The sequence below is a fragment of the Stegostoma tigrinum genome, chromosome 8 (assembly GCF_030684315.1).
Source record: "Stegostoma tigrinum isolate sSteTig4 chromosome 8, sSteTig4.hap1, whole genome shotgun sequence".
Classification (NCBI taxonomy): domain Eukaryota; kingdom Metazoa; phylum Chordata; class Chondrichthyes; order Orectolobiformes; family Stegostomatidae; genus Stegostoma; species Stegostoma tigrinum.
The window spans coordinates 52,225,378-52,249,995 of NC_081361.1; the positions used below are offsets into that span (position 1 = coordinate 52,225,378).

General features: G+C 39.2%; 1 protein-coding gene across 3 annotated transcripts in view; it reads right to left on the reverse strand.

Annotated features, from left to right (window-relative positions):
• The window catches only part of rpe65c (retinoid isomerohydrolase RPE65 c), a 38,075-nt gene extending 14,564 nt beyond the window's left edge, over nucleotides 1-23,511 (reverse strand). For 2 of the 3 annotated variants that reach the window (XM_059647881.1, XM_059647880.1), the window contains exons 1-5: nucleotides 23,451-23,511; nucleotides 23,254-23,336; nucleotides 17,068-17,218; nucleotides 16,085-16,192; nucleotides 11,054-11,195 (exon numbers count right to left, since the gene is read on the reverse strand). In XM_059647881.1, the coding sequence (XP_059503864.1) occupies nucleotides 11,054-11,195; nucleotides 16,085-16,192; nucleotides 17,068-17,218; nucleotides 23,254-23,336; nucleotides 23,451-23,461 (495 nt within the window). In that variant the 5' untranslated portion in view covers nucleotides 23,462-23,511. Of the gene's footprint in view, nucleotides 1-11,053; nucleotides 11,196-16,084; nucleotides 16,193-17,067; nucleotides 17,219-23,253; nucleotides 23,337-23,450 lie in introns of those variants that run through there. The other variant, XM_059647882.1, reaches the window with a different exon arrangement.
• Nucleotides 23,512-24,618: the final 1,107 nt, after the last annotated feature.

Sequence of the window (24,618 nt, forward strand, 5' to 3'; positions counted from 1 at the left end):
GGGAGTAGTGGGGATTGGTCAGTGAGGTAGGAGGGACCAATAGGTGAGAGAGAAGATGGACAGGTTGCAGGAGTTGCTCCCAATGTGGCCTCCTCTGTAGTGGTGAGACCAAGCAAAGGCTTGGAGACCATTTTGTAGAGCACCTGCACTCTGTTCGCAACAAATCACAACTCCTTCTGGTTGCAACCATTTTAACTCCCCCTCCCAGTCCCTGGGTGACATGTCCATCCTGGGCCTCCTCCAGAGTAACAATGATGCTACCTGCAAACAGGAGGAACAGCATTTCATACTGTACCTTGGGAGCCTACATTCTAATGGTCTCAACGTGGATTTTATCAGTTTCAAAGTCTCCCCATCCCTGGCCTCATCCCATGACCAACAGTCCCTCTCGACCCTGCCTCCATGACCTGACACAACCTGTCCATCTTCTCTCCCATCTATCCACCCCTCCCACCTCAATGAGAACAGGATACAGCTTTAAAACTACAGAGAGCAGGATTCATTCAGTGAGGCTATTAAAGAGAATCAGAATCTTTTATAAAACAACATGGTAATAGGGATTATTGGCAGCGAAGTCGTGTGTGAATTGTCTCAGGAAAACCAATAAGAAAATACAGTTAGTTTTGAAAGTCACAGGCAGGCACATTTGTTTGGTAGCGCTGTCAAAGTGGTTGGGAATTGTTTTCGGCTGCAGAAAGCGGACATCCTCCATTTTAACTGTAAAAGGGTAGAAAAACCCTCCAATACGGCAGTACAGAAAAACAATGTTGCTATATGGCAGAAGTAAATGGCTGTAAAACATGGAGAATGAATAATCAGATGAGTAGAAATAACATCACATGGAACAATTAATTTGAGAGATGGGCCAAACAGAACATAGAATTTGACATCTTGGTGATAACAGTAATTAAGATCTATGGTTGCTTCCAATGAGACACTAAATCATAAGCTGAATGAGTTAACACATTCTGTATTCAATTGGCACTATATCTGATGTTACACACTATGGCAACAAAGAAGGCACAAATACTTTTCAGGTTGCTCTATAAGCTTTTGACTGTTACTTTAATTTAGAACTATTCTTGATAGAGGAAAATCTAATCAAAGATTTCATCATCCAGGGGATCCATAGATTTTCATTTTAAAATGACCTCTACATTTTGGTTGAGAAATGTGACTTTAGAATTAGAATTCATAAGAGTCACAACTTGTGCTGAAATTGTTAGAGTCTGTCAGATTAATTATTGTTCAAAATAGGTTTGACCATGGATTTTAAAAAAATCAGATAGTGCTAGAAACAGGAATCAGAAACAAACTGTAAAGGAGTCCTAAGAAAAGAAAGTCAACACGATCAAAGGACAGCAAAAGAATCCATTTAATCGTATGGTATAAAACCCTTAAGACGTATTTGAGAAGCCTTACAGAAATATCAGCAGATTCACAAAGTCAGTGTCAGCTCTTTGGACCAAGGAAACTTCACAGGCTTAAGTACTGGGCTGTTAAGTGACAAGTGATATTTGCACCACAGAAGTGCCATGTAATGAATATCTCCAACAAGACAGAGTCCAAACAACTGGACTTTTTAAATGGCATTTCCATAGCTGATACACTGACTATCAACTCCATGGGTAACTCTCTGGTAACTTCCTTACTAGTTGCCAGAAACTGAAGTGGACCAGTCATATAACACTATGGCTACAAGTCCCCAGAGACTAGGAATTTTGCAGCAAGTAACTCACTCCTGACTCCTCAAAATATGGCCATCATTGACAAGGCACGAGTCAGGTGTCTCTACTTGCCAGGATAATCTCAGCTTCAACAACACTCAATAAGATCAACATCAAAGCAGCTGCTTGATTGGCACCCCATCTAACACTTTGAACGTTAACACCCTGCACCATTGACACACGGTGGCATACAGTATACATAAGAAAAACACTACAATGACTACCAAGGCTCATTCAATACTATCTTCCAAACCTACAACCTGTACTGTCTAGAAGAGTAAAGGCAACAGATACGTAGAAATATCATGTGTAAGTTCCACTCCCAGTCTCAGACCATCCTGAGTGGAAGTATATCACTGTTCCTTCAGTATCTTGGAACTCTCTTTCTAACAGTACTGTCAATGTATGCAGCATTTCAAGAACACAGCTTACCACTGCATCCTCAAAGCTAATTTGGGACATGCAATGAATGCTGGCCTAGCCAGTGATTTCCGCATCCCGTCAATTAATTTAATAAAGCTTCCAAAAGATATGTAGAGACAGGGAACAGTTATAGAGCAGAAGGTCAAATTGCTATTCTGGCAGAGATGTAATGAGATAGAACAACTACAAAGAAGAGAAATCAAATTATTCTTCAAAATAAAACTCAATCAAGTTTGAAACGCAACCTTCCCTGCACAAACCATGCTGCCTATCACTAATAAATCCATAGTTTTCAAAATTAGAGCGACTCCTATCCCTTAGAATCTTCTCCAATAATTTCTTTACCACTGATATTAGGCTCACTAGCTTGTAATTTCCCAAATTATCCCCGTTGCTCTTCTTAAAGGGCAATAACCCTAACCCTATCACAGGTCATTCTCCAGTCCTTTGGGACTTCTCCCTCAACTAAAGGGGATACAAAGATTTTGTACAAGTCCCCAGCAATTTCCTCACTTGTCTCCCTGAGCATTCTAGGATAGATCCCATCAGATCCCAGGGACTTGTCTATGTTAATGCTTTTTAAAATGCCCAATACCTCCTTTTTGATATTAGCGTGCCCTGGGACATTAACATACCCCTTCTGACACTCACCATCCAACATGTCCTTCTTTGTGAATACCAATGCAAAGTATTTGTTAAGGACCTTACCTATTTCCTCCAACTCCTTGCATAAATTCTCTCCTTTGTCCTTGAGTGGACCTACCCTTGCCCTAGTTTCCCTCTTGCTCCTTAAATAATATGGAATGTTTTCAACAGCATGGAAATCTTCAACTACACAGGGTTGGTAGAAAATAAGCAAAGTTTTTGAGATGACAAGTTTTTTTTTCCATTCTCAGCATTTGGATGTCATTGGCTAGGCCAGCATTTACTGCCCACACCTAATTGCCCAGACAGTTAAGAGTCAACCACATCACTGTACCTCTGGAGTTACAAGTAGGCCAGATGAGGTAAAGATGATGGCTTCCTTCCCTAAAGGACATTAATCTCTCAACATATTCAAGTACAGAGTCTACATTCTTCAGAGATTGACCTGAAGATTGACAATGTAGATCTGCTCACACAAATTGAAAATGGGCTGTATATGACATCATAGTGGTCAGTTGATCAATGTTGAGAGATTCACGACACTGTCTAAAAGAAATTACTTGGCTCAGAGATCCAGAATATTATAAGGAAGAAGCTATCACTTTCAACAGAGCAGATACCTTTCATTAAGGGGATTCAAGTGATTAAAGTAATCCAATGTTAATGTAGAAAACTGCTGTTTCAGCAGGAAAGAGGTCCTCAATGAAGCAAATTCAGGAGATTAAGTATTCTCCAGACAACGTAATGGACAAATTGTCTGAATCAACAGAAACAATGTCCTCTGCAAAGAACATCCAAGAGAATAAAGGTCCTGTATCTTAAAAAGCAGTTACAGATCTCACATTGTCAAGAATAGAATCAAAAGCAACAGTCCTCAAGTGGAATATAATAAAATGTGAGGCTGGATGAACACAGCAGGCCAAGCAGCATCTCAGGAGCACAAAAGCTGACGTTTCGGGCCTAGACCCTTCATCAGAGAGCCTCTCTGATGAAGGGTCTAGGCCCGAAACGTCAGCTTTTGTGCTCCTGAGATGCTGCTTGGCCTGCTGTGTTCATCCAGCCTCACATTTTATTATCTTGGAGTCTCCAGCATCTGCAGTTCCCATTATCTCTCTCTCCCCCAGTCCTCAAGTGGAAGTTTGTCAGTCATCAAAAACATATTCTGGAAGAATATGGAAACCACCCTCTTGCCCAAATTTGTGAAGTTAGAGCCCTGGCAGGGAGGCGGATCAGGCTAGATGTAATTGTATGCATGAATGCACAAATGTTAACAACTTAAATAAGCTTGAATTTGGTGGATTAGGGAAGATGCATAAGGTACTTTGTTCTTAAGAAGTTAATACCAAGGAGTGCATTAGGCTACACCCAGTTTGATGATCCCATAAATGGGGAGAACAGCTCTGGATATCGAAGAAGATCAATCTAGTATTTAAATCTCCCCATTGTCTCTGTAACAATGTCTATCATACTACTGTAACTTGTATCTGATTGCTAACACAATAAACTGCCACCTTGCTTAAGACAAGAGTCTCTTCTTATCTGACAATGTAGTGGTTTTCCTTGACAACACTAGACAAAGCAGGCTCTGTCGATCCCAAATTTAAAAGGTCAATGGTAGCAGCACATCAATGGCAATGAAGAGTCCAAATAAGTTGTACAACACAATAGAGCAGTAGTGAGGATTTACAATATAACAAGCATATTGGTAGCTGAATTACTCAGCGCTGTGTATCTGAACGGTTCTCACGTGTGCCTTCCGGACAATACCTTCCATTAGCTGCCACTTCAAATAAAAAATGAGTTCTTATCAGTTGCAAAATGGACATTTGGCTTCAGTATCATTGAAAGGACTGCATCAAATCATTCACCCTGATATTGCAATTCAAATGGTATAAATTAGTTTTACTTTTCACAAAATACTTTATGCAGGTCTTGTTGTGAAGGACCTTCATGAAAATTTTTCCCAGGACGTATCTTTCTCTCCAATGATCAGTGACTGTGTGGGCCAGAGCATTCCCATGGTACATCCAACAATGGCTACCTATATTTATATAATGCCTATATAATTATATGTAACATTTCCTTTTATTTACCACAGAACCAGCTTGTAGTTGGATTTTGCACATGAGCCAGGAGAAACACTTCTGAGCCTTGGAGGCAAACTGTTTTGCCATAGGATATTGTCATCAATAAACAAAAATGACAATGTCCTTGACTTTCCCATCATAATTCTAGATAATTTTATCTAGGTTAATGCTTTCATTAACCAGGATCCCTAGTCAATTATATAATTCAACAATTGACATATTCTACTACACTACCACAAAGATATCATGTTAATTATGTAAGATAATATCATCTTAAATGCAAAGCACAATTACCATATTCCAAGGCATGCCTAATGTCCAAGATACTGTGTCAATTACCAGCAAAGAAACACCAGCAAAAAAGGAGTATTGTAACCTTTGAAGAAATGACTGGTATAAAGACTTACAGGATGTCCTATGTGATACCACTTATTACATTATTAATAAAGATATTGAAGAGGATCATAACACTGAAAAGCACAGCACCAGTGGAGCAGGTATTCTGTTTAAAATTCAAGATTTGGCTGAGTTTTGTAGATTCCAGCTTCAATACAATGGCCGCGTGAATCATTTAATTTAAAGCCTTATGAAAAGGAGTAAAAAAGTTTAAGTAGGTTTCAGCTAAACTTTATAGAATTTTGCAAACTTATAACACCACAAGGTCGACAAACAGGAGGCTGGAAGAACACAGCAGGCCAGGCAGCATCTGGAGCAAGGGAGCAGTTAACATTTTGGGTATTACCTTTCTTCAGGACTGTTCAATACCCAAAACTTTGACTGGTCCTTTCCTCCACATGCTGCCTGGCCTGCTTTGTTCGTCCAGCCTCCTGTATGTCTGCTTTGGATTCCAGCATCTGTAGTTCTTTTGTTTATAACGCCACAACCTGCATTTCTCCAAAACATTAACCAAATTACTAGGTAACTGTTATAACTGCTTACTTAAGAAGGAAAATATGAATGTAACACACAAGATATATTGATCTAAATGCAATTAGTATGGTTAGTAAGTTTGCAAATGACATAATAATTGGCGGTGTAGTGGACAGCGAAGGAAGTTACCTCAGATTTCGACAGGGCCTTGATCAGATAGGTCAATGAGCCGATAACTAGCAGATGGAGTTTAATTTAGATAAGCGCGAGTGCTGCATTTTGGAAAGGCAAATCAGAGCAGCACTTATCCACTGTAAGGTCCTGGGGAGTGCTGCTAAACGAAGAGACCTTGGAGTACAGATTCATTGTTCCTTGAAAGTGGAGTCACAGGTAGATAGGATAGTGAAGAAGGCATTTGGTACACTGCCAAATGAAGTGGTGGAGGCTGGTACAATTGCAACATTTGAAACATCTGGACAGGTATATGAATGGGAAGGGTTTAGGAGCAGAGGGGCAAAATGTTGGCAAATGGGACTAGATTAATTTAAGATATCTGGTCAGCATGGACGAGTTGGACCAAACAGTCTGCTTCCATGCTAGATAACAAGGTGCAGAGCTGGATGGACATAGCTGGCTAAGCCCCGCTGCATGACCTGCTGTGTTCATCCAGCTCTTCGCCTTGTTATTTCAGATTCTCCAGCATCTGCAGTTTCTACTATCTCTGCTTCCATGCTACACATCTCTATATTGTCACATGTACTCAGTTTAAAGTTTATAAATCGCCACTTACAGCACAACCTTAGGGACAGAGTACCTAGGTACAATCTTCAGTTACAGAATAGAGAAATGAAGAAAAAGTTACATGACAGCTGTACACAGATAACCATAGGTCAGAAAAACAACGGTTAAAAAGACAAATGTCACAGCACAACATATAGTAACAACTTGAGTCACATGGTGCTTTCAGCCTGCTCTGCCATTAGCAATTCCTAAGTTCCTGAAGCAAACCATGTCCATATGCTGCAAGACCTAAAATGATATCCTGGTTTGGCTGATAAGTAGCAAGTAACATTCACGAGAACAAGTTTAACCATTGCCTTTACATATTCTATGATATGGTAAACCCCACTCTATCAACATTCTAATTGTTACCATTGACTAAATGCTGAAATGGAATTACCACATAAGTACCATGACTATGAGAGTAGCCCAGAGGCTAGGGTTCCAGCAGGGAGTAGCTCACCTCTTGACTCCCCAAATTCTGTCCACCACCTACAATGCACAAGTCAGGAGTGTGATGGAATACTCCACACTTTTCTGGATGGTGCAGTTCCAACAACACAAGAAGCTTGACACCATCCAGGACAAAGAAGCTTCTTTGATTGTTACCACATCCTCAAGCATTCACTCCTTCCATTGAGGCACACTATAAGCCACAGTGTGTATCATCTACAAGATGCACTGCAGAAATTCACCAAAGTTCTTTGAACAATACCTTCCAAACTCATGACCACTGCTATTTACAAAGACAAACACATTAGACACTTGGGAAAATTACTATCTGCCAGTTCCCCTCCAAGCCTTTCACTACCTTGACTTGGAAATATATCAAAAGAATAACTCACCACCCTTTCTCAAGAGCAATTAGGGATGTACAATAAATATGGTCCAGCCACCAAAAGCCAGATCCCACGAATGAATAAAGAAAAGGCTAGTATTTGATCTCAATTTCTGCTTGATTCGATTTCCCTTGATTTCTCCCAGATTATATGAATCGATCAAACTTAGCCATGAATAACTCAGTAACTGCACATTCATAACCCTTAGGGATGAAGAATTCCAAAATTCACAACTCTTGAGTGAAGTAATTCTTTTTTACCCAAGTGCTAAATGATCAATCCATTATTCTGGGGACGAGAGCTCCTAGTTCTGGACTCGCCATCTAGGGAAATAAATTCTTGTCACCTATCCTGTAATGTCCCCTCAAAATCTCTTGGCCCAAATTTTTCAATGACCAGGTAGTCATTGCAGCAGCACAAATTGGAGCTGTCAGTTGGCTACACACAGAAATTGTGATGCAGCTGACTCCAAGGAAATTGCTTAGTAAATTCATAATTCAAATGGACAATTACTCTGCATCTGACAAAAAGAATTCTCTGAAATTTGGAGAATTCACAGGGTTTGAACTCTGAGTTTAAATGTAATGTAGGTAATATTATGAGGATGAAAACCTGCTCAAACTCCTAGACAACTATTAAAGTGAACCTCCAACTCATCATTGATATCCCCAGGCCCCTGATACCTCGGAACTCGATACCATTCCCTGACCTGTCACTTTGCAGACATTGCCTCTCTCCTTACCCCTCACCCGTGCCACACCTGACACCAATCCAACCTGATCCCTTGATGTTCCCTAAACCCTCATCCACTCACCTGGCACTTTAACACTCTCACTCTCTTGGCACCCTAACTGCTTTTTGTCATCCACATTATTTCTAACTTTACCTCACTTGGTACTGTTAAAGAACTTGGATATATTATATAAGATAATAAGCAAATCCCATTATGCTGACAAATAGTATATGTCACCGATGATGCTTGCTGCTAGACACAGAACTCAGATTGAGCCTACACGGTTCGATAAATGTTCTCTCCTACAATTATGTATATAGCCAATAAAAGATAAATGAATCTTCCTCTATATCCTTGATGTCATTTCACAACGTATTATTCTTAATAACTTTCACCTAAGCCATTAATATCGTTGTTAGCAGCTAGGTGCCAGCATTGATCTTTGCAGCACTTCACAATTTATATCCTACCAACTTGAAAATATCTTACTTATCCTTATTCTGGCTTTTTTCCCATTCACCAATCCAGCATCCATACTAATTATTGACCCAACATCATGAACCTTTATCATTCAAATGAGGGATGATACACAAAAACTAGGCCACACTGTGAATTCTAGGACAAACGTTACTGTATCACGGGATTATGCAATTGATATTTAATCAGAAGCAGCAATTGTATTTAAAAACTTAATTGCAACTGAGCTTAATTAAACCCTAGTTACTAATCTTGTTGGGCATGTGTACCAACTCACTTGGATTGACACAATTGAAATGCTCAGTGGTAGTTTTCCTGTGCTGGAGCAGAATTTCTAATGGAACTGTTGAATCTGTAGCAATTGCTTTACGCAATGGATCAGCTAATTTTGGAGGTTTGTTGGAAAACACCATTAATTGAAGTCACCCTGAAATTGTAATGTTGTGGCCTTGGGTGATAAAAAGAACTAAATACTGAGGTAGTCATATAATGCTTAGCATAGAAAAGGGCAAAGTAAAGTGACTCCTGAGAGGTCAGCAGTACATCAAAACCAAACCATTTCCCAGCAAAGTGTTTAAAGTCCAGGAAAGGAATGCAGTTAAACGAAGTCTAAATGAGTAAAAGAAGCTCACATCCTACTTCATATGGTTGTTGCATTTGTAAGAAAACTATTAGATTAACAAATCAAACACAAATGTATGCCAACTGAAAAATAACATCATGATTTACTTAAAGTTTTTAAAAGGATTGAAAAGAAGATTAAATTTAGTGGCTTCAGAGAAACATTTCTTTGGAGTAGGAGAATCTAGAATTAAGGATTAAATGAGTATCAGAGCTCAACGAGGGGTAAAATTAGGAAGCTCTTTTTTTCACCTAAAATGTACTGGAAATCTAGAACTCCCTTTCCATAACACTGTGGCATTTTCAACTCTGAGTTTGACTGATTTTCATGAGGCTAATATATGTACATGGATCAAAGGAATTGAGGTACAAATCAATGATTGTACATAGAATAGAAGCAAAACAGTTTTAAGGGGCTGAATGGCCTGCTCCTTTTCCCATCTTCAAAATAACAATAAAGTCATATTTTGTTAACTGTGTTGCTACTGTTCTGCATGAGAATGAATATTAAGATGGTTTGATGATGAATGCAGCAATATCTTCTAAAATGCCAATGTGCAGCAAAGATGACAATGTTAAAATTAACAGAACAAGTACATAGAGTTCCATAGAGTGTCAAGAGAAGTCAGTGGTCTAGATAATTTGTAATGAGTGAATTAAGAGAATATAATGACTATAGAAGTGAACCAAAGCTTCCAAAGCAAAACGTACTGTCCGTCTATTATGCTGTTCTGAAAGAAAGTAAAGCTTAGAAATTAATTTGCACCTATAACTTAATCTACAAAGTCAGTTTCAAACCAACAATAACAGAAATCATTAATTAATCACTTACATGTGACTCCAAAAACATAGCCGTGTGGTTGACTCAGTAAGAAGTCACGGCCATGATAAGCACACATCGTTGCGATCCAATTCTACAAAAATGACTATTTCTGAAGTCTTAAAATCTTTACTTGAGCAGCCTGCAGAGGTCAATTGCAAAACATTTGAAAAGGCAGCGCTGTAAGACCAAAAGGCCTAGGAGAAGTTGGTGATTCAGCCCATTGAATCTGCTCTGCCATTCAATAAGATCATGGCTGATCACCATTTTGACATGCTAGTTGAAGTCAAAATAGTTGCAGTTACTTCATTTCAATTTTGCCTCTTTTGGGCAACTGACTGCTGAAAAAAAACGTAGAACCAATTTAGTACTGGCTCAAATTTCCATGCAGAATGGATATGTGTCTATGCTAAGTTAGATATTATTATGTCTGTTCTGTACAAGCGACAGTATTGAATTTTCATCCCTGTGTGTTCTTTGAGTGAGATAGAGCCCAAGATGGTTTATTGTTAAAAAAATTTTTCAATTGAATATGATTGACTCTCTAACAGCAGTGCCATAATAATCACTTATGGATCCGGATACACAGTGCTAATGATCTTATTCGAAGATAGCAACACAGTGCCACTGCCCAATGTAGTAATATTGTGAGTCATGCTGTTCTTTAACTAATCTGCATTGATTTATTGCATAATGTTTTAAGTTAAGCAATTTCACATCTGATTCATTTAAGTACGAGAAAAAGCATTTCTCGTTCATCCTTCTTAATTGTATGTTTCGAAGGTAAAATAACATTCAATTTATGCAGCACTAAAGCAAAAATAATTGACACACTTATTGTACCTCTGAGGGGAAGAAAATGAAGTAAAACCATTCCATGTTACAACTATGTGTGATAATTGTTCAACTGATTTAAGTGCAGCAGATGAAAAAATCTCTACAACAACAGAACATGCTTACTGCATTCATTATGAATGCCCTGATTCAAATCACCCAACCATAACAATGTATTAAAAGCTGGACTTGATAACCTTTTGTATTGTTTCCAATGTTTCTGGGTTGATCTTTGTGATGTAGTTGGTTTCAGTGCAGGCATAATAGTCTTCTCCAATGGGATACACATTTACTAGAGCATTGTCAGTAATTTCAATACCTTCAAAGTAGGAAAAGAATCTGAAATGAGGAGAAATAAGACATGTTTTTAAAAAAAGACATTGGAAAATATTACAATGAGAAAATTCTAGATTAAGCACTTTTTTCTCAGAAATGACATCTTGCAGGGCAATCCAGAATTCTCCATAAGCACCTAGTCATCAAAAGCTATTGGGCGTGAATTCAGGACAAAGCTTACTTTCTAGAAAATAGTTTGTAAAACAGTAAATTCTATAGTGTCACTGTTTAAATTTGATAATGTATGTGTCTTATTGAATGACAGTTCATATATGATTATGCCCAGGAGGTAGCATTATGATGGCCCAGATGAAATCATGGTGATAAGTACAAACCCGAGGCTTTAATGTTAAGGACCCCAGATTTATTTTCTTAAATATTTAGATATGAGGCAATAGGGTGCTCTCCAAAAAATACAGGAAATACAAGACTAAAACAAAGAACTGCAGATGCTGGAGATCTGAAACAAAAACACAAATACCTGGCAAAACTCAGCACATTTGACAGGATCTGTGGGAAGAGACCTGAGTCAATGTTTTGAGTCAAGTATAAGATAACAAAGTGTGAAGCTGGGTGAACACAGCGGGCCAAGCAGCATCTCAGGAGCGCAAAAGCTGATGTTTCAGGCCTAGACCCTTCATTCATCATTGTCTTTTGAAGGGTCTAGGCCCGAAACATCAGCTTTTGCGCTCCTGAGATGCTGCTTGGCCTGCTGTGTTCATCCAGCTTCACACTTTGTTATCTTGGATTCTCCAGCATCTGCAGTTCACGTTATCTCTGATCACAGTTTTGAGTCTAGTAACTGCTCACGAGGTCAGTTTATAAGAGTGACAAGTGATGGTGAAAACAAAAAAATCTCAATCTAGTGACCTGACAGAGTTTGGAAAGCCCACGGGCAAAAAAAAAAGCAACTAGAAAGTCACTGATGATCCCGTCCAAAATCCTGGTGGGCTGATAGTTGTACCACCAAAAAAGCTTAACCTGGAGGCTTGAGAATGTGATAGAACAGGGGCCGACTGGAAGAAAATGAACTGCAATTCACATGCAAGTAGAGGAAAAAAAATATCAGTCTCAGTCAACCTACATGTCAGCATGCAACTTAAGAACAGATTTAAACCATTTGGCCCCTCAAGCCTGTTCTGCCATTCAATGAGACCATTGATGATTTGATTGGCTCCTCAATACCATTTCTCTCCTGATGCCAAGAACTTTTAAATTCTTGGTTAGTCAATAATCTATCAACGTCTGCCCTAAAAATATTCATTGACCCTGTTTCCAGTGATCTCTCATGAAAAGAGTTTACAGAATCGTGTTCCTCTGAGGAAAAAAAAGTCCCCATCTCAGTCTTAAATGGAATACACCTCATCTTTAGGCAACAAGATGTAGAGCTGGATGAACACAGCAGGCCAAGCAACATCAGAGGAGCAGAAAAGCTGACGTTTTGGGTCTAGGCCCTCCTTCAGAAATGGGGGAGGGGAAGGCAATTCTGAAATAAATAGGGAGAAAGGGGGAGGCAAATAGAAGATGGATGAAGGAGAAGATAGGAGGAGAGGAGACAGACAGGTCAAGGAGGCGGGGTTGGACCCAGTAAAGGTGAGTGTAGGTGGGGAGTTTGGGAGGGGATAGGTCAGTCCACGGAGGACAGACAGGTCAAGGAGGGGGGTGGATGAGGCTAGTAGTAGGAGATTGGGGTGGGGCTTGAGGTGGGAGGAGTGGATAGGTGGGAGGACAGGTTAGGGAGACAGGTACGAGTTGGGCTGGTTTTGGGATTCAGTCGGGGTAGGGAAGATTTTGAAGCTTGTGTTCCAGATGCGGCCTCCTTTATATCGGGGAAACCAAACGGAGGCTTGGGGACTGCTTTATGGAACACCTAAGCTCGGTTCGCATCAAACAACTGCACCTCCCAGTCGCGAACATTTCAACTTACCCTCCCACTCCTTGGATGACATGTCCATCCTGGGCCTCCTGCAGTGTCATAATGATGCCACCCGAAGGTTGCAGGAACAACACCTCATATTCCGCTTGGGAACCCTGTAGCCCAATGGTATCAATGTGGACTTCACAAGCTTCAAAATCTTCCCTCCCCCGACTGAATCCCAAAACCAGCACAGCTTGTACCTGTCTCCCTAACCTGTCCTCCCACCTATCCACTCCTACCACCTCAAGCCCCAACCCAATCTCCTACTACTAGCCTCATCCCGCCTCCTTGACCTGTCCATCCTCCATACCGACCTATCCCCTCCCTAGCTCCCCACCTACACTCACCTTTACTGGCTCCAACCCCGCCTCCTCGACCGGTCTGTGTCTTCTCCTCCTTTCTTCTCCTTTATCCATCTTCTATCTGCCTCCCCCTTTCTCCCTATTTATTTCAGAATTGCCTTCCCCTCCCCCATTTCTGAAGAAGGGTCCAGACCCGAAACGTCAGCTTTCCTGCTCCTCTGATGCTTCTTGGCCTGCTGTGTTCATCCAGCTCTACACCTTTTTGTCTCAGATTCTCCAGCATTGGCAGTTCCTACTATCTCTGCAACCCCTCATCTTTATACTGCTCCTAATCTCTCCCATAAGAAACATTCTTCCAGTGCACACCTTGTCAAGGCTCCTCAGGGTCTTGTACATTTTAATAAACTCTGAAAGATGAGAATAGCCAACATTGGTGCTTTGTTTAAGAAGGGCAACAGAGATAATTCTGGAAATTACATGGAGACATGTCAGTTGTCGGGAAATTATTGGAGAAGATTCTTATGGCAAGTGTTGCATCGCAAACTTGATTAGGTTTTTTGAGGAAATGACAAAGGTCATTGATGAAGGCATGGCAGTAGATGCTGTCTGTTTGGACTTTAGCAAAGCGTCTTTATGGTTTTTTTATGACAGGCTGATATGAAAGGTGAATTCACACGGGATTAGCAGTGAACTAGTAAGATAGATACAGAACTGATTTCGTCATAGAAGACAGCAGTGGAAGGGTGTTTTTCTGACTGGAAATCAGTGGCCAGCGGTGTATCACAGGAATCAGTGCTGGGACCCCTGTTGTTTATAATATACATTGAGTGATTAGGAGGAGAGTGTGGGTGACCTGATTTGTAAGGTTGCACAGAAGTATTGCATTAGCATACAACAGAATATAAATAGGCCAGACACTTGAGTGGAGAAATGTCAGATGAAGTTTAATCTGGACAAATATGAGGTGATGTATTTTGGAAGATCCAATGCAGGAGCAAAGTATGCAATAAATGACAGAACCCTTAGCAGCATTAACACACGGTAGGATATAGGCATACAGGACCACAACTCCCTGAAAGTAGCAACACAAGTCAATAAGCATGGTCAAGAAGGCATTTTGCACACTTACCTTCATTGGTTGGGGCATAAAAAGTGGCTAGTAATTTTTCAGTTGTGCAGAACTTTAGTTTGGCCACATTTGAAATTTTGAGTACCCTTGTGGATGCCACACTACAACGAGGATGTGGAGGCTTTGGAGAGGGTACAGAAAGGGTTTACCAGGTTGTTACCTAATTTGGAGGGCATTAGCTACGAGGAGAGATTGGACAAACTTTGTTTGCTTTCACTTGAATGTCAAAGGACTTGATACAAGTTTACAAAATTATGAGAGACATGGATAGAATGGATAGTCGGAGTCGTTCTCCCAGGTTAGAAATGTCAGTTACTAGTGGAGACATTTCAGGTAAAAGAAAGGGGAAGTTTAAAAGAGATGTGAAAGGCAAGTTTTTTTCCACAGAGGGTGGAGAGTGCCTGGAATGTGTTATCAGATGATGTGGTGGAGATGGATACAGTAGCAATGTTTAAAAGGCATCTTGACAGATCTAAGAATAGACAGGAAATAGAGGGATATGGATTGTGTAGAGGCAAAAGGTCATCCTTTTTCATTCCATTGAGGAAAGTCCGAGCTCCGTCAACCTTTCCTCATAAGACCTGTCCTCCAGTCAAGGCAGCATCCTGGTAAATATCCTCTGCACCCTCTCTGAAGCGTCCACATCCTTCCTATATTGAGGGGTCCAGAACTGAACAGAATATTCCAAGTGTGGTCTAACCAGGGTTTTATAGAGCTGCAGCAATAACCTCGTGGCTCTTAAAGTCAATACCCCTGCCAATGAAAGGCAACACACCATATGCCTTCTTAACAACCCTATCAACTTGGGTAGCAACTTTGAGGGATCTATGAACATGGACCCCAAGTTCGCCAATTTCCTCCACACTACCAAGAATCCTGCCATTAGCCCTGTATTCTGCAGAATATATTGCTTGTGGCATCTCTAATTTTGGTATTGTCAGAAAATTTTGAAATTTTACACAGTATTCCAAAGTCAAAGTCTTTAATAAAGCAATGCTCTTGCATTGATGTTTGGGGAACACCACTGTTTCACTGATCAGCCATCAAAATGAGTGCAGATGATTTTACCTGACATCAACAATGTTCGTGAAATACATTCCCATCATCTCTCTGCAATAAAAGGATGTCAACTAACCACTAGCTCTCTTTAATGAATGCAAATCTCTTCAGGTGCCCGTTGATGTTTTTTTTCCTGATGTAACTCTAATGTTAAACTGACGGGTTTGTACTAAGTGAGAATTGTCCTTACACCCTTTCTTGAATAGAGATGTCACATTTGTCATACTCTAATCAGAAGACTATGCAAGTGCTTCTGCTATCTCCATCCCATTTCCTGGGCTACAAGCTATGTGGATCAGATGACAATGCGCTGTAATGCTGTGCAGTCTTTCCAGTATATTCTGCCGTGCAATTTTCACCCCATCCATTACTTCTGTCTGTTCTTTTTCTTTTAAAAATCACTGTGCATTTTACTCACATTTCAGGCATTCACATTTCCCAAAACAAAGACTCCAAATTAATAGTAGCAAATTATTTTTATAACCTGGAGAAGATGTTCTTGCATGGATCAGGATAACCAAAAGTACCAAATTCGGTGATTACTATCCGTTTCTCAGTCATGGCCCTCACATAAGCATCGGTTTGAATAAACCTACAAAGAAAGCAAAATTCTCTGCTGAAGTATAAATAATTGCAAATTTATCAAAAAAAGTAATTGATAATGATGTTGATTAACAAATGCTTAACACTTGCCCTCTACTATGCCACTGCAGATATGCAATCATTTATTTTAAGTGCATTAACAACTGCATTAAAACACTGAACAGCTGAGTGTTATGTGAAGACAATACGTGCTTGTACATAATCATTAACAATAAGAAGACCTGCATTTATATAAAACATTTCAAGGCACTTCATTTCGTAGGGAAAAAAAAGTGGAGAAAAATAAAAAGATATTTGAAATTGAGACCAAAATCTTGGTAAATGGTGGAATTTAAGGAGAGATAAAGCAGTTGGGGAGGCATTTGTAGGGAGTGGAAACTAATTGGCAAGTAGTTACTCACGTATTCCCAAGACTTTATCATGCAGAGCAGAGCTGTGCTCAAACACATTCTTTTCATACATTTGCTTTCCATTCAAGGCTTGCTGGATAAATAGTTAAGAATCAGTGTTTGAAGGCTGATCTTTTTCCACCTTCTTGCCCTGAGGTATTCCCCCCCCTCAAAGTTTTGGGTGAGGTCATCCAAAATGTCTTAGGAAACATTAAGAAGGGCTAAGTTGTCCTGATTTGTTTAATTATGAAGATAATATTGTATATGGTGCCATTCAGAATGAAAATAAAGTAACTTTTTTCCAAAAAACAAGCCACTTGTACTTATTCAAAATTGGCTCCCATGTTTTTGTGATATTGTTCACCTTGTATATTTCCAGAAGAATTACTAAAATCTACTCAGACTGTACTTTCTAAAAGAAATTTGTGGAAGTACTTAATGTTGGAAAACATGAAATATTTAAATTGCACAATACCGTCTGTAATAGGTGACTTCTCCATTCTTGAAGTCAAATTTGTGAAGAAGAGCTTGTCCGTCAAATAGATGATAAAATGGCTCGGAGCCTACCTCAAATAAACCTGGACCACATCGTAGAAGGCTCCCCTTTAACCAAGAAGGAACTGCACCTAGACAGCCGGAAAAAGTGGTCCAAATTAATCAACAGACAATGCCTCGATAGTTTTGTTCAACTAGCTGTGTTACTATGAAGCATGTATACAAAACTCGCAGTGAAAGAGGTAGCTTGGCTCAGTGGTAGCGCTCCTACGAACTAGGAGGTCATGCTTTTTAATCCTCTATTAGCACACAATGTCAGAGGAACAGTGCAGAGGAGAATTGGAATTTATTGCCTTTTGCAAACAAAGTAGCTATTTCTGGCTAAGTATCTGGATGTAGAATATTACATGGAAAAATTCTGCCAGTTTCTTGGTCAACATACATTTCTTCACTAAGAACATTTGCAGTACCTTTGCAATGCTTCAGTAATATTTGTCTGCACAACTAATTTGTGGTGATGTTCTTTACAATAGCAACCACAGAAAAAGCTAATGAAAATTAGTAAATTAGTAAAAAGTAGAAACAAAACCTGGACTGGAAAGTTGGTAAGAATAGAATAACCATTAGAACAAAGAAATTGAAGAACCACAGGATACAAGCAGTGCAAGTTCATGAACTGTGAAGACCTTATAAAATAGTATAAATTTCTCTATGTGGACATAATGATCATTAATGCATCTGAAGAGCATTAGGCAAACAGTTTCTAAATAATATTTTTGCATATTTCCCCAGATTGCATGGTGCCAGATTCCAGATGTCTGGTTTGTTTTCGGCAAAAGAAAAGGCACATGTGCAGTTCTGTGTTTAGTTTTCAGCTGGCGATCATGAATTTCGAACAGTTTCAATCCCTTCTGTTCCCTTTTGTCCAAACCAGGCAGTCAGATTAAATGTTAGTTACCAGCTTACAAAGGATATTACTGTCGGACTTGGTTCATGACTCCTGTGAGGAATCCTGGAAAAGTTGTTCAATAACCAATAAGAACTATCTTGTCACTAATTCCCCAAGCAATTATTTTTCCCCTGAATTCTGGGTGGAATTTTGCTTAACAATCTTGACTGGTTTTTCAGCTTTATGGTCCTCTGTTGCATTCTCTCCAGCATAGTTATCATAGAGAACTAGCCTTTATCAACATCTCGGAAGTGCAGCAGGAGGGAGATAAAAAGCAGAGAAGGAAGAATCAATACAGTGTTGAGCTAGAGGAACACAGCAGGCCAGGCAGCATAGGAGCAGGAAAGTTGACTTTTTGGGTTTATACCCTTCTTCAGGGCACAAACTACAGAAGTGAAGCAGAACCCTGGAAGCCTCTGGCTCTCAAAACTAAGATGACAGTCACCTGAACATTCAAAGATAGAATCAGAGCTGTCAGTACAGGCAACATCACAGTAAGCACAATTGTTGGACTGTTCCATCCACATTGGACAGAATGGTTCTTGAGTTTTATACGAAGCTTTGGCATAGATTGGAATTGAAAGCTGCAATTGAGAGAGCCATTGGGAACAAACCAACTGGCATACTAAATAGTGCATCAAACATTTCCTGGTATGTGTCCAAATGACTTTTGGTAGGCTGGGCCCTGATAATTTGCTTCTGAAGTCCCTATGGCAGATCCAATATTGATGATCATCATCTAGTGACCTTGCATTCTTATCAATTGTCCTAGTTCCTGCAGATTTTCTCCTGGTGATTCACTGCAGGAAGCCACATCCCCTACTATAACATCTAAATTATGCATTTTACCAGTATCTGAGATTTCGATCATTGCAAGCACATCGAATGTTGCTGCATCTCCAGGAAGGCTGGCATCCTCATCTTAAAGTGACACACATGAATCTACATTGTCAACAACTGAAATGAAAGGGAGACACAAAGGCAGATATATTCATGAAAGAATGCAAGAGAAAGAAATGGTTCATAAAAAGCAATCAGAGTTTGGCATGGGGAGTGCATAGTGTAAAATGGAAGGGAAGAGAGATATGGATAATGTGTGAAGAAATGATCTGTGTGATGATTATTTAGCTCTCGTCCATGATGGAGCACTTTTTCTTCCACTAAGCGGGGGCACAGGTGAGTGCAGCCTCCTCGGATGGTAGTATACTGACAAAGTTGCAGGTGACTTTGCCTATGGGAAAGAAGCATACATTAGAAATGTTGAGAATGTGCATGATATGGCTAAATGGTTGGCTTGTGAGATGTGGGGAAATGTACATTTCAATGATACAGTGATTGCAAAATCTTAGGATGGGGTATTGGGAGTAGTGTAAGAAATATGAGCAAGAGTAGACCACTTGACCCCTAGGCTTGCTTTGCCATTCAATAAAATTTGACTGATCTGATTCTGGCAAAATCTTGACTTTCTTGATTGCCCCATAACCTTGTGCACATTGTTGATCAAAAATTTGCTTAACTCAACTTTAATTATATCAAATGATGGAGCCTCTACTGCTCCTTTGGCTTAGAAAATTCCAAAGATTAACCATCTTCTGCGAGAAAAAAAATCTCCTCTTCTCAGTCTTAAATGAAATCCCAAATTGTGGTTCCTAGTTCTAGTCTCCCTCACAGGGGGAGAATTAACTCTCAGCATTTACCCTATATATCCCCTCAGAATCTTATATGTTTCACTAAGATTACCTCTCATTCTTCTTAACTTCAGAACATCATCAGTCAACCTGCTCAGCTTTTCTTCATAAGGCAATCCCTTCAATGCAGAAATCAACCTAGTGAACTTTATCTGAATTGCCTCCAATACAAATGTCTCCCTCCACTTAAATAAAGGGATCAAAACTGTACATGATAATCAAAGTGTAGTCTCATCAACACCCTGTAAATCTGTAGCAAAGCTTTCCTATTTTTATCCTCTACTTTTTTGTAATAAAGACTAACACTCATAGGATGAGGAGTCAGCCATTTAGCCCTTAAGCCTGTTCTGTCATTCAATAAGAACATAACCTATCTGTGGCCTAGCTCCATATACCTTCCTTTGGACCAAGTCCTGTAATACCTTTGCTTAGCAAAATTGATCTCATATACAAAATTAACAATTAATCTAGCATCTACTATTGTTTCTGGAAGAGAGTTCCAATTATCACCCTTTGTGTATAAACGTGCTTCCTAACATCTCTCTTGCTTGTCTGGCCCTAATTCTTAGGCTATGTCCCTCGTTCTAGAATTCCCAAACAGTGGTAATACCTTGCCTTTATGAACTCTATGTTTTCTTTTAAATATCTTGAAGATTTTGATCAGGCCAGCCTTTACTTTCTAAATTTTAGAGAAAACGGGTCTAATTTGTGTATTTTCCCCTCCCAATTTGACCAGTAAAGTCCACATATCATTCTTGTAAACCTACATTGAATTCCTTCCAAGACCAATCTTTCTTTCCTAAGCTGTGATACCCAGATCTGCTCACAGTACTCCGAATTGAGTCAAACTAGGGTTTTGCATAATCTTTGTATAAAGTCTGCATTCTTACACTCCAGTCCTATTTAGGTAGCATTCTACTAGTTTTCTTGATTTTTTTTGCACCTGTTTTATGGCATTTTAAAGATCTATGCACCTGAATGCGCAAGTCTCTTTGGACATCCACTGTATTTACATCCATTGGCTTAATTATGTGCGGTCAGTATGCTAGCTTATTGTGATGTATATACAAGTATGCCAAAATTTGTCTGTCCTGCAGCATTCTGTAGTTTCTCTCCAATTAAATGATATCTCCCATTGTGTTTATTTTTCAAAATGGACAACTTCTTGTATTTCCACATTATACTCCATCTGTATGAATCCAGTAAACCTTTTAATTGTGTCCTTAAATGTTAACCTCCTGGTCATGCATTCTTTAACTGGCTATGTCCAAGTGTTTCCCAGATGCCTCCTCAAAAGAATAGGATCTCCCTCTTACTATCCAGCAACTGGATCGGGGCCTCCACTGCAGCAGTGAAAAGCTTGCTGGCCTGTAGGTCTTGTAGCTATTCATCTCCTGATAAGCGTCATCTACAGACAAAGTGCACCTCTTTTTGGGTATATTGGTTAGCTTCAAGTGGCATCAAAGAATTCTGACTTCTGACTCCCATAAACAGGCATGCACCCAAATAGTACAGGTGTTGCTGCCTGTATCACAAATCATACAAAGTCATTACTGATTATGTTGCTACATTGCAAAGGAACAGAAGCTAACTCAGGCCAATGTATTTCATGCCAATTAAACAGAAAGAGAACAAGGAAGAAAGCTCAGAAATAATTATGCGATGACATTGAGTGACAGCAACTAACAGCAAGAAAAGCAAGTTGTCAGCCAAGACCAGCCAAGAATAGGATGCACCTCTCCAGGAGGGAATATGATTCCAGTTCAGGATGATTGACAAATTTCTAATTTGCTATTTCAAAGTTTGACTTGCTGAAGTGGTTAACTCCATTTTACCTGTTTTTGTAATTATTGAAGAAACAACATATGCCTATGTACAACAATGAATACTTGCTTGGAGATTTCCATTTTATTGTTGGATTAAAGGGAAATGTTTTCTCACGGCTACCACTAGTACACATATACCTTCAAGAGATATGCTGATATCATCATGTCACACAGTAACATGAAGATCTCAGCCTCCATCTTAAAGGTGCATCTGGAACAAGATGCTGAGGGAAATATGCAACAGTTTGTAACCAAAATGGTCAGTACTGGCTTAGACAACTGTACCTGACATTATAATGTATGTATTAAAATACTGAAGCTGTAACAAACATCTATTCAATCTTTCAGTACTGTGCTACCCACATCAGGTTATTTTGGGAGCTGATGTAAGTATTGCCAAACAGATGCAAATATCCTGAAAGTAAAAATCCTACACTGCATCTACTGCAGATTACGAGAACTGTTTAGATGAGAAAATATTTCTCCTTATTTATTCTATCAAAGTTTTCATGATTTTGAACACTTGTTGTAAATCCTTGCTTCAAAAGGAGACAATTCCAACTTCTTTAATCTCTTCCTTTAGCTGAAGTCTTTTATCCCTAGTACCGTTTTCTAAGTCTCTTCTGCACCATCTTCAATGCTTTGGATTCCTGCCTAAATATGGTTCCCAGAATTGGCCACTAAGCTATTTTAAGGATTATTATTGTTTGTTTATTCTGTATTGTCATGTATACAGCCAAGGGTACCACATAATATTTCAATTTCTCCTGCCACCTTCTATGATTTGTTTACAGAGATGTATTGCTCTCCTGCTTCTTGTATTCCCTTTCAAATCATATCATTTGGCTTTTGTCATTTTTCATTTTCCCATAAAAACAAGTCAGTCCCCATTCCTGTTAATCTGCCACCTGTCTGCCCATTTTACTAGTCCTGAAATTTGTTGCACTCCTCCTCACTGTTTTCTACGCTTCCAAATGTTGTACTATTTACATACCTTGAAATTATGCCATACTTACCGAAGTGCAGTTCACAAATTTGTCAAAGACGGTAGTGTCCAAACAAAACCCACTAGGGATACCCCAGCAGACTGCCCTCAAGTCTTATAAATGTTTGTCACTACTCTTTCCTTTCTGTTGTATAGACAGCATTATATGCATGCAGCCATCATCCTTCAATTGCAGAGTTCAAATTCAGCTGATATATTATGCATTACTTTATCATACTTCTTTTTAAAAAATGATGCATTAATTTCATTTCCCTCATCAAGTCTCTCAATTGCTTCATCTTGGACTCTAAAAATGTGATTTGCTTTTAACAACGTCATATTAACCTTCTTCTGTTATTCAATCATTTTCTGAAGGTCAATTAATATTACCCTGGATAAATGTCTCAAGAGTTTTCCCAACTCTGCCTCCAGTCTAGCTAACCTATAGTTGCTGCGTTTATCTTTCTCCTTTCTTTTACAGGATGAAAATATTTAGAAAATGAACTTGCTCTCCTGCTGGATGTAATCCACATTATGAGAAAGCAGGCAGACATTTTTCTAAGAGTTTATTTGTGCACTACCGCTGAGCATTAATAAGGTCTGATTATCAGTACAAGTTAGCATTGGTACAAATTGCAAAAGCAAAAATTAAAACAAGACATTTCTAACTCTTAATTTGCAAATTTGACTCTTAAAACAAAAGTTAGAAATATCAAACCTCTAACACAGGCTGGCAGTGGTTGAGCCGTTTCCTTGACTGTTTCAAACAACTTCCTATAGCCACCACTTGGATGTTCAATTCTGTAAGATTTGCATGTTTCACCAATTAACAAATTATACTTTGTAGCTTTTTTAAAGTTGTTTTAGAAAATTGCAAATTAAATAACAGTTATTACTGAAATATCAAAAACTTACTGATTTGCCATTGGAGTTGATATCAGTTCCACTTTCAGCAGCCCAAGTGTTTTTTTTTGCATTTCACAAGAATTATATAGAGCAATGCTTAGTCACATTGTGAACTTAAGAGGTTTAAACAGATATTTTGGCCAATTAGAGAGTCTGAGGAAAACAATAGCTGCTTTCAACTTGCAAATCCAGAAGTTTTATTTTGTTTATTTACAAGACACTGTGAAGTTTCTTCCTTAACCACAATCAGATTAGCATAACACAAAGTACATTTGTTGGAGCAGTGATAGCCACTCCTACTTAGAGAAAATATTGAAATAAAAAATGTTATCTGGGGATGAAATTCAGAAGTGGCTGTGCGTGTGAGATAGCAGGTAGTACAAAAATTCAGTGAAGTGGAACATACTTTAGAACAAATTTAAAAGAAGAACAGAAAACACTCATGAGACAAGAGCACTTGGCTGGACCCCTTTAAAAGACTATGTTCTATTTTCCAACAGTAGCAATACGTGCCAAGCTGAGGGATGTTAATGTAAGCACACTGGCAACAATGAGACTTCAGGCAGACAGCAGCACAATACATAGTGAATAAATTGATTTATAATGGCACAGGAAGAGGTTTTTATTCCCTATTTATGAAAAAGAGGCAATAGATTATTTTTAAATTTGTCCTGTTTTAAAAAAAGTTTGTGGACTGATTCTCCTCAAATTTGGTCTCAATTTACAGGAGCAAAACCAATTCTCAAAATAATTCAAATTGATTAGAACTGATCCATCATGCCAAGATAAGGGAAGGTCTACACGTACGGCAAATTGAAGTGTCAGCCTTGGTTGGAACTTTCTAATCTACAGGTCAGCAATTCATCGATGCAAAAAGCGCACTAGGATTTCAGCACATAATCCAGGCTGATACCTCAGCTTAATGTTGATATTGTGCTGCATTATCAAAGATGCTGCTTTTTGATGGAAGTATTACTTTGGGCAAGATGGCCATGGAGTAGCAGTGCTGCATTTGAGCTTCTGGTTCTGGGTTCATCCACTTCCATCTGCTTTTTGTTTTATTACACTTTCCACTTTTGCATTTTTCTTTTTGCTCTTTTTCATTTTTTCCCCCTCTTCAAAAGCCTCTTTTGGCGTCTTCAGCAGGAGTAGAGTAGGTCCCACCTTGTGAGCATGT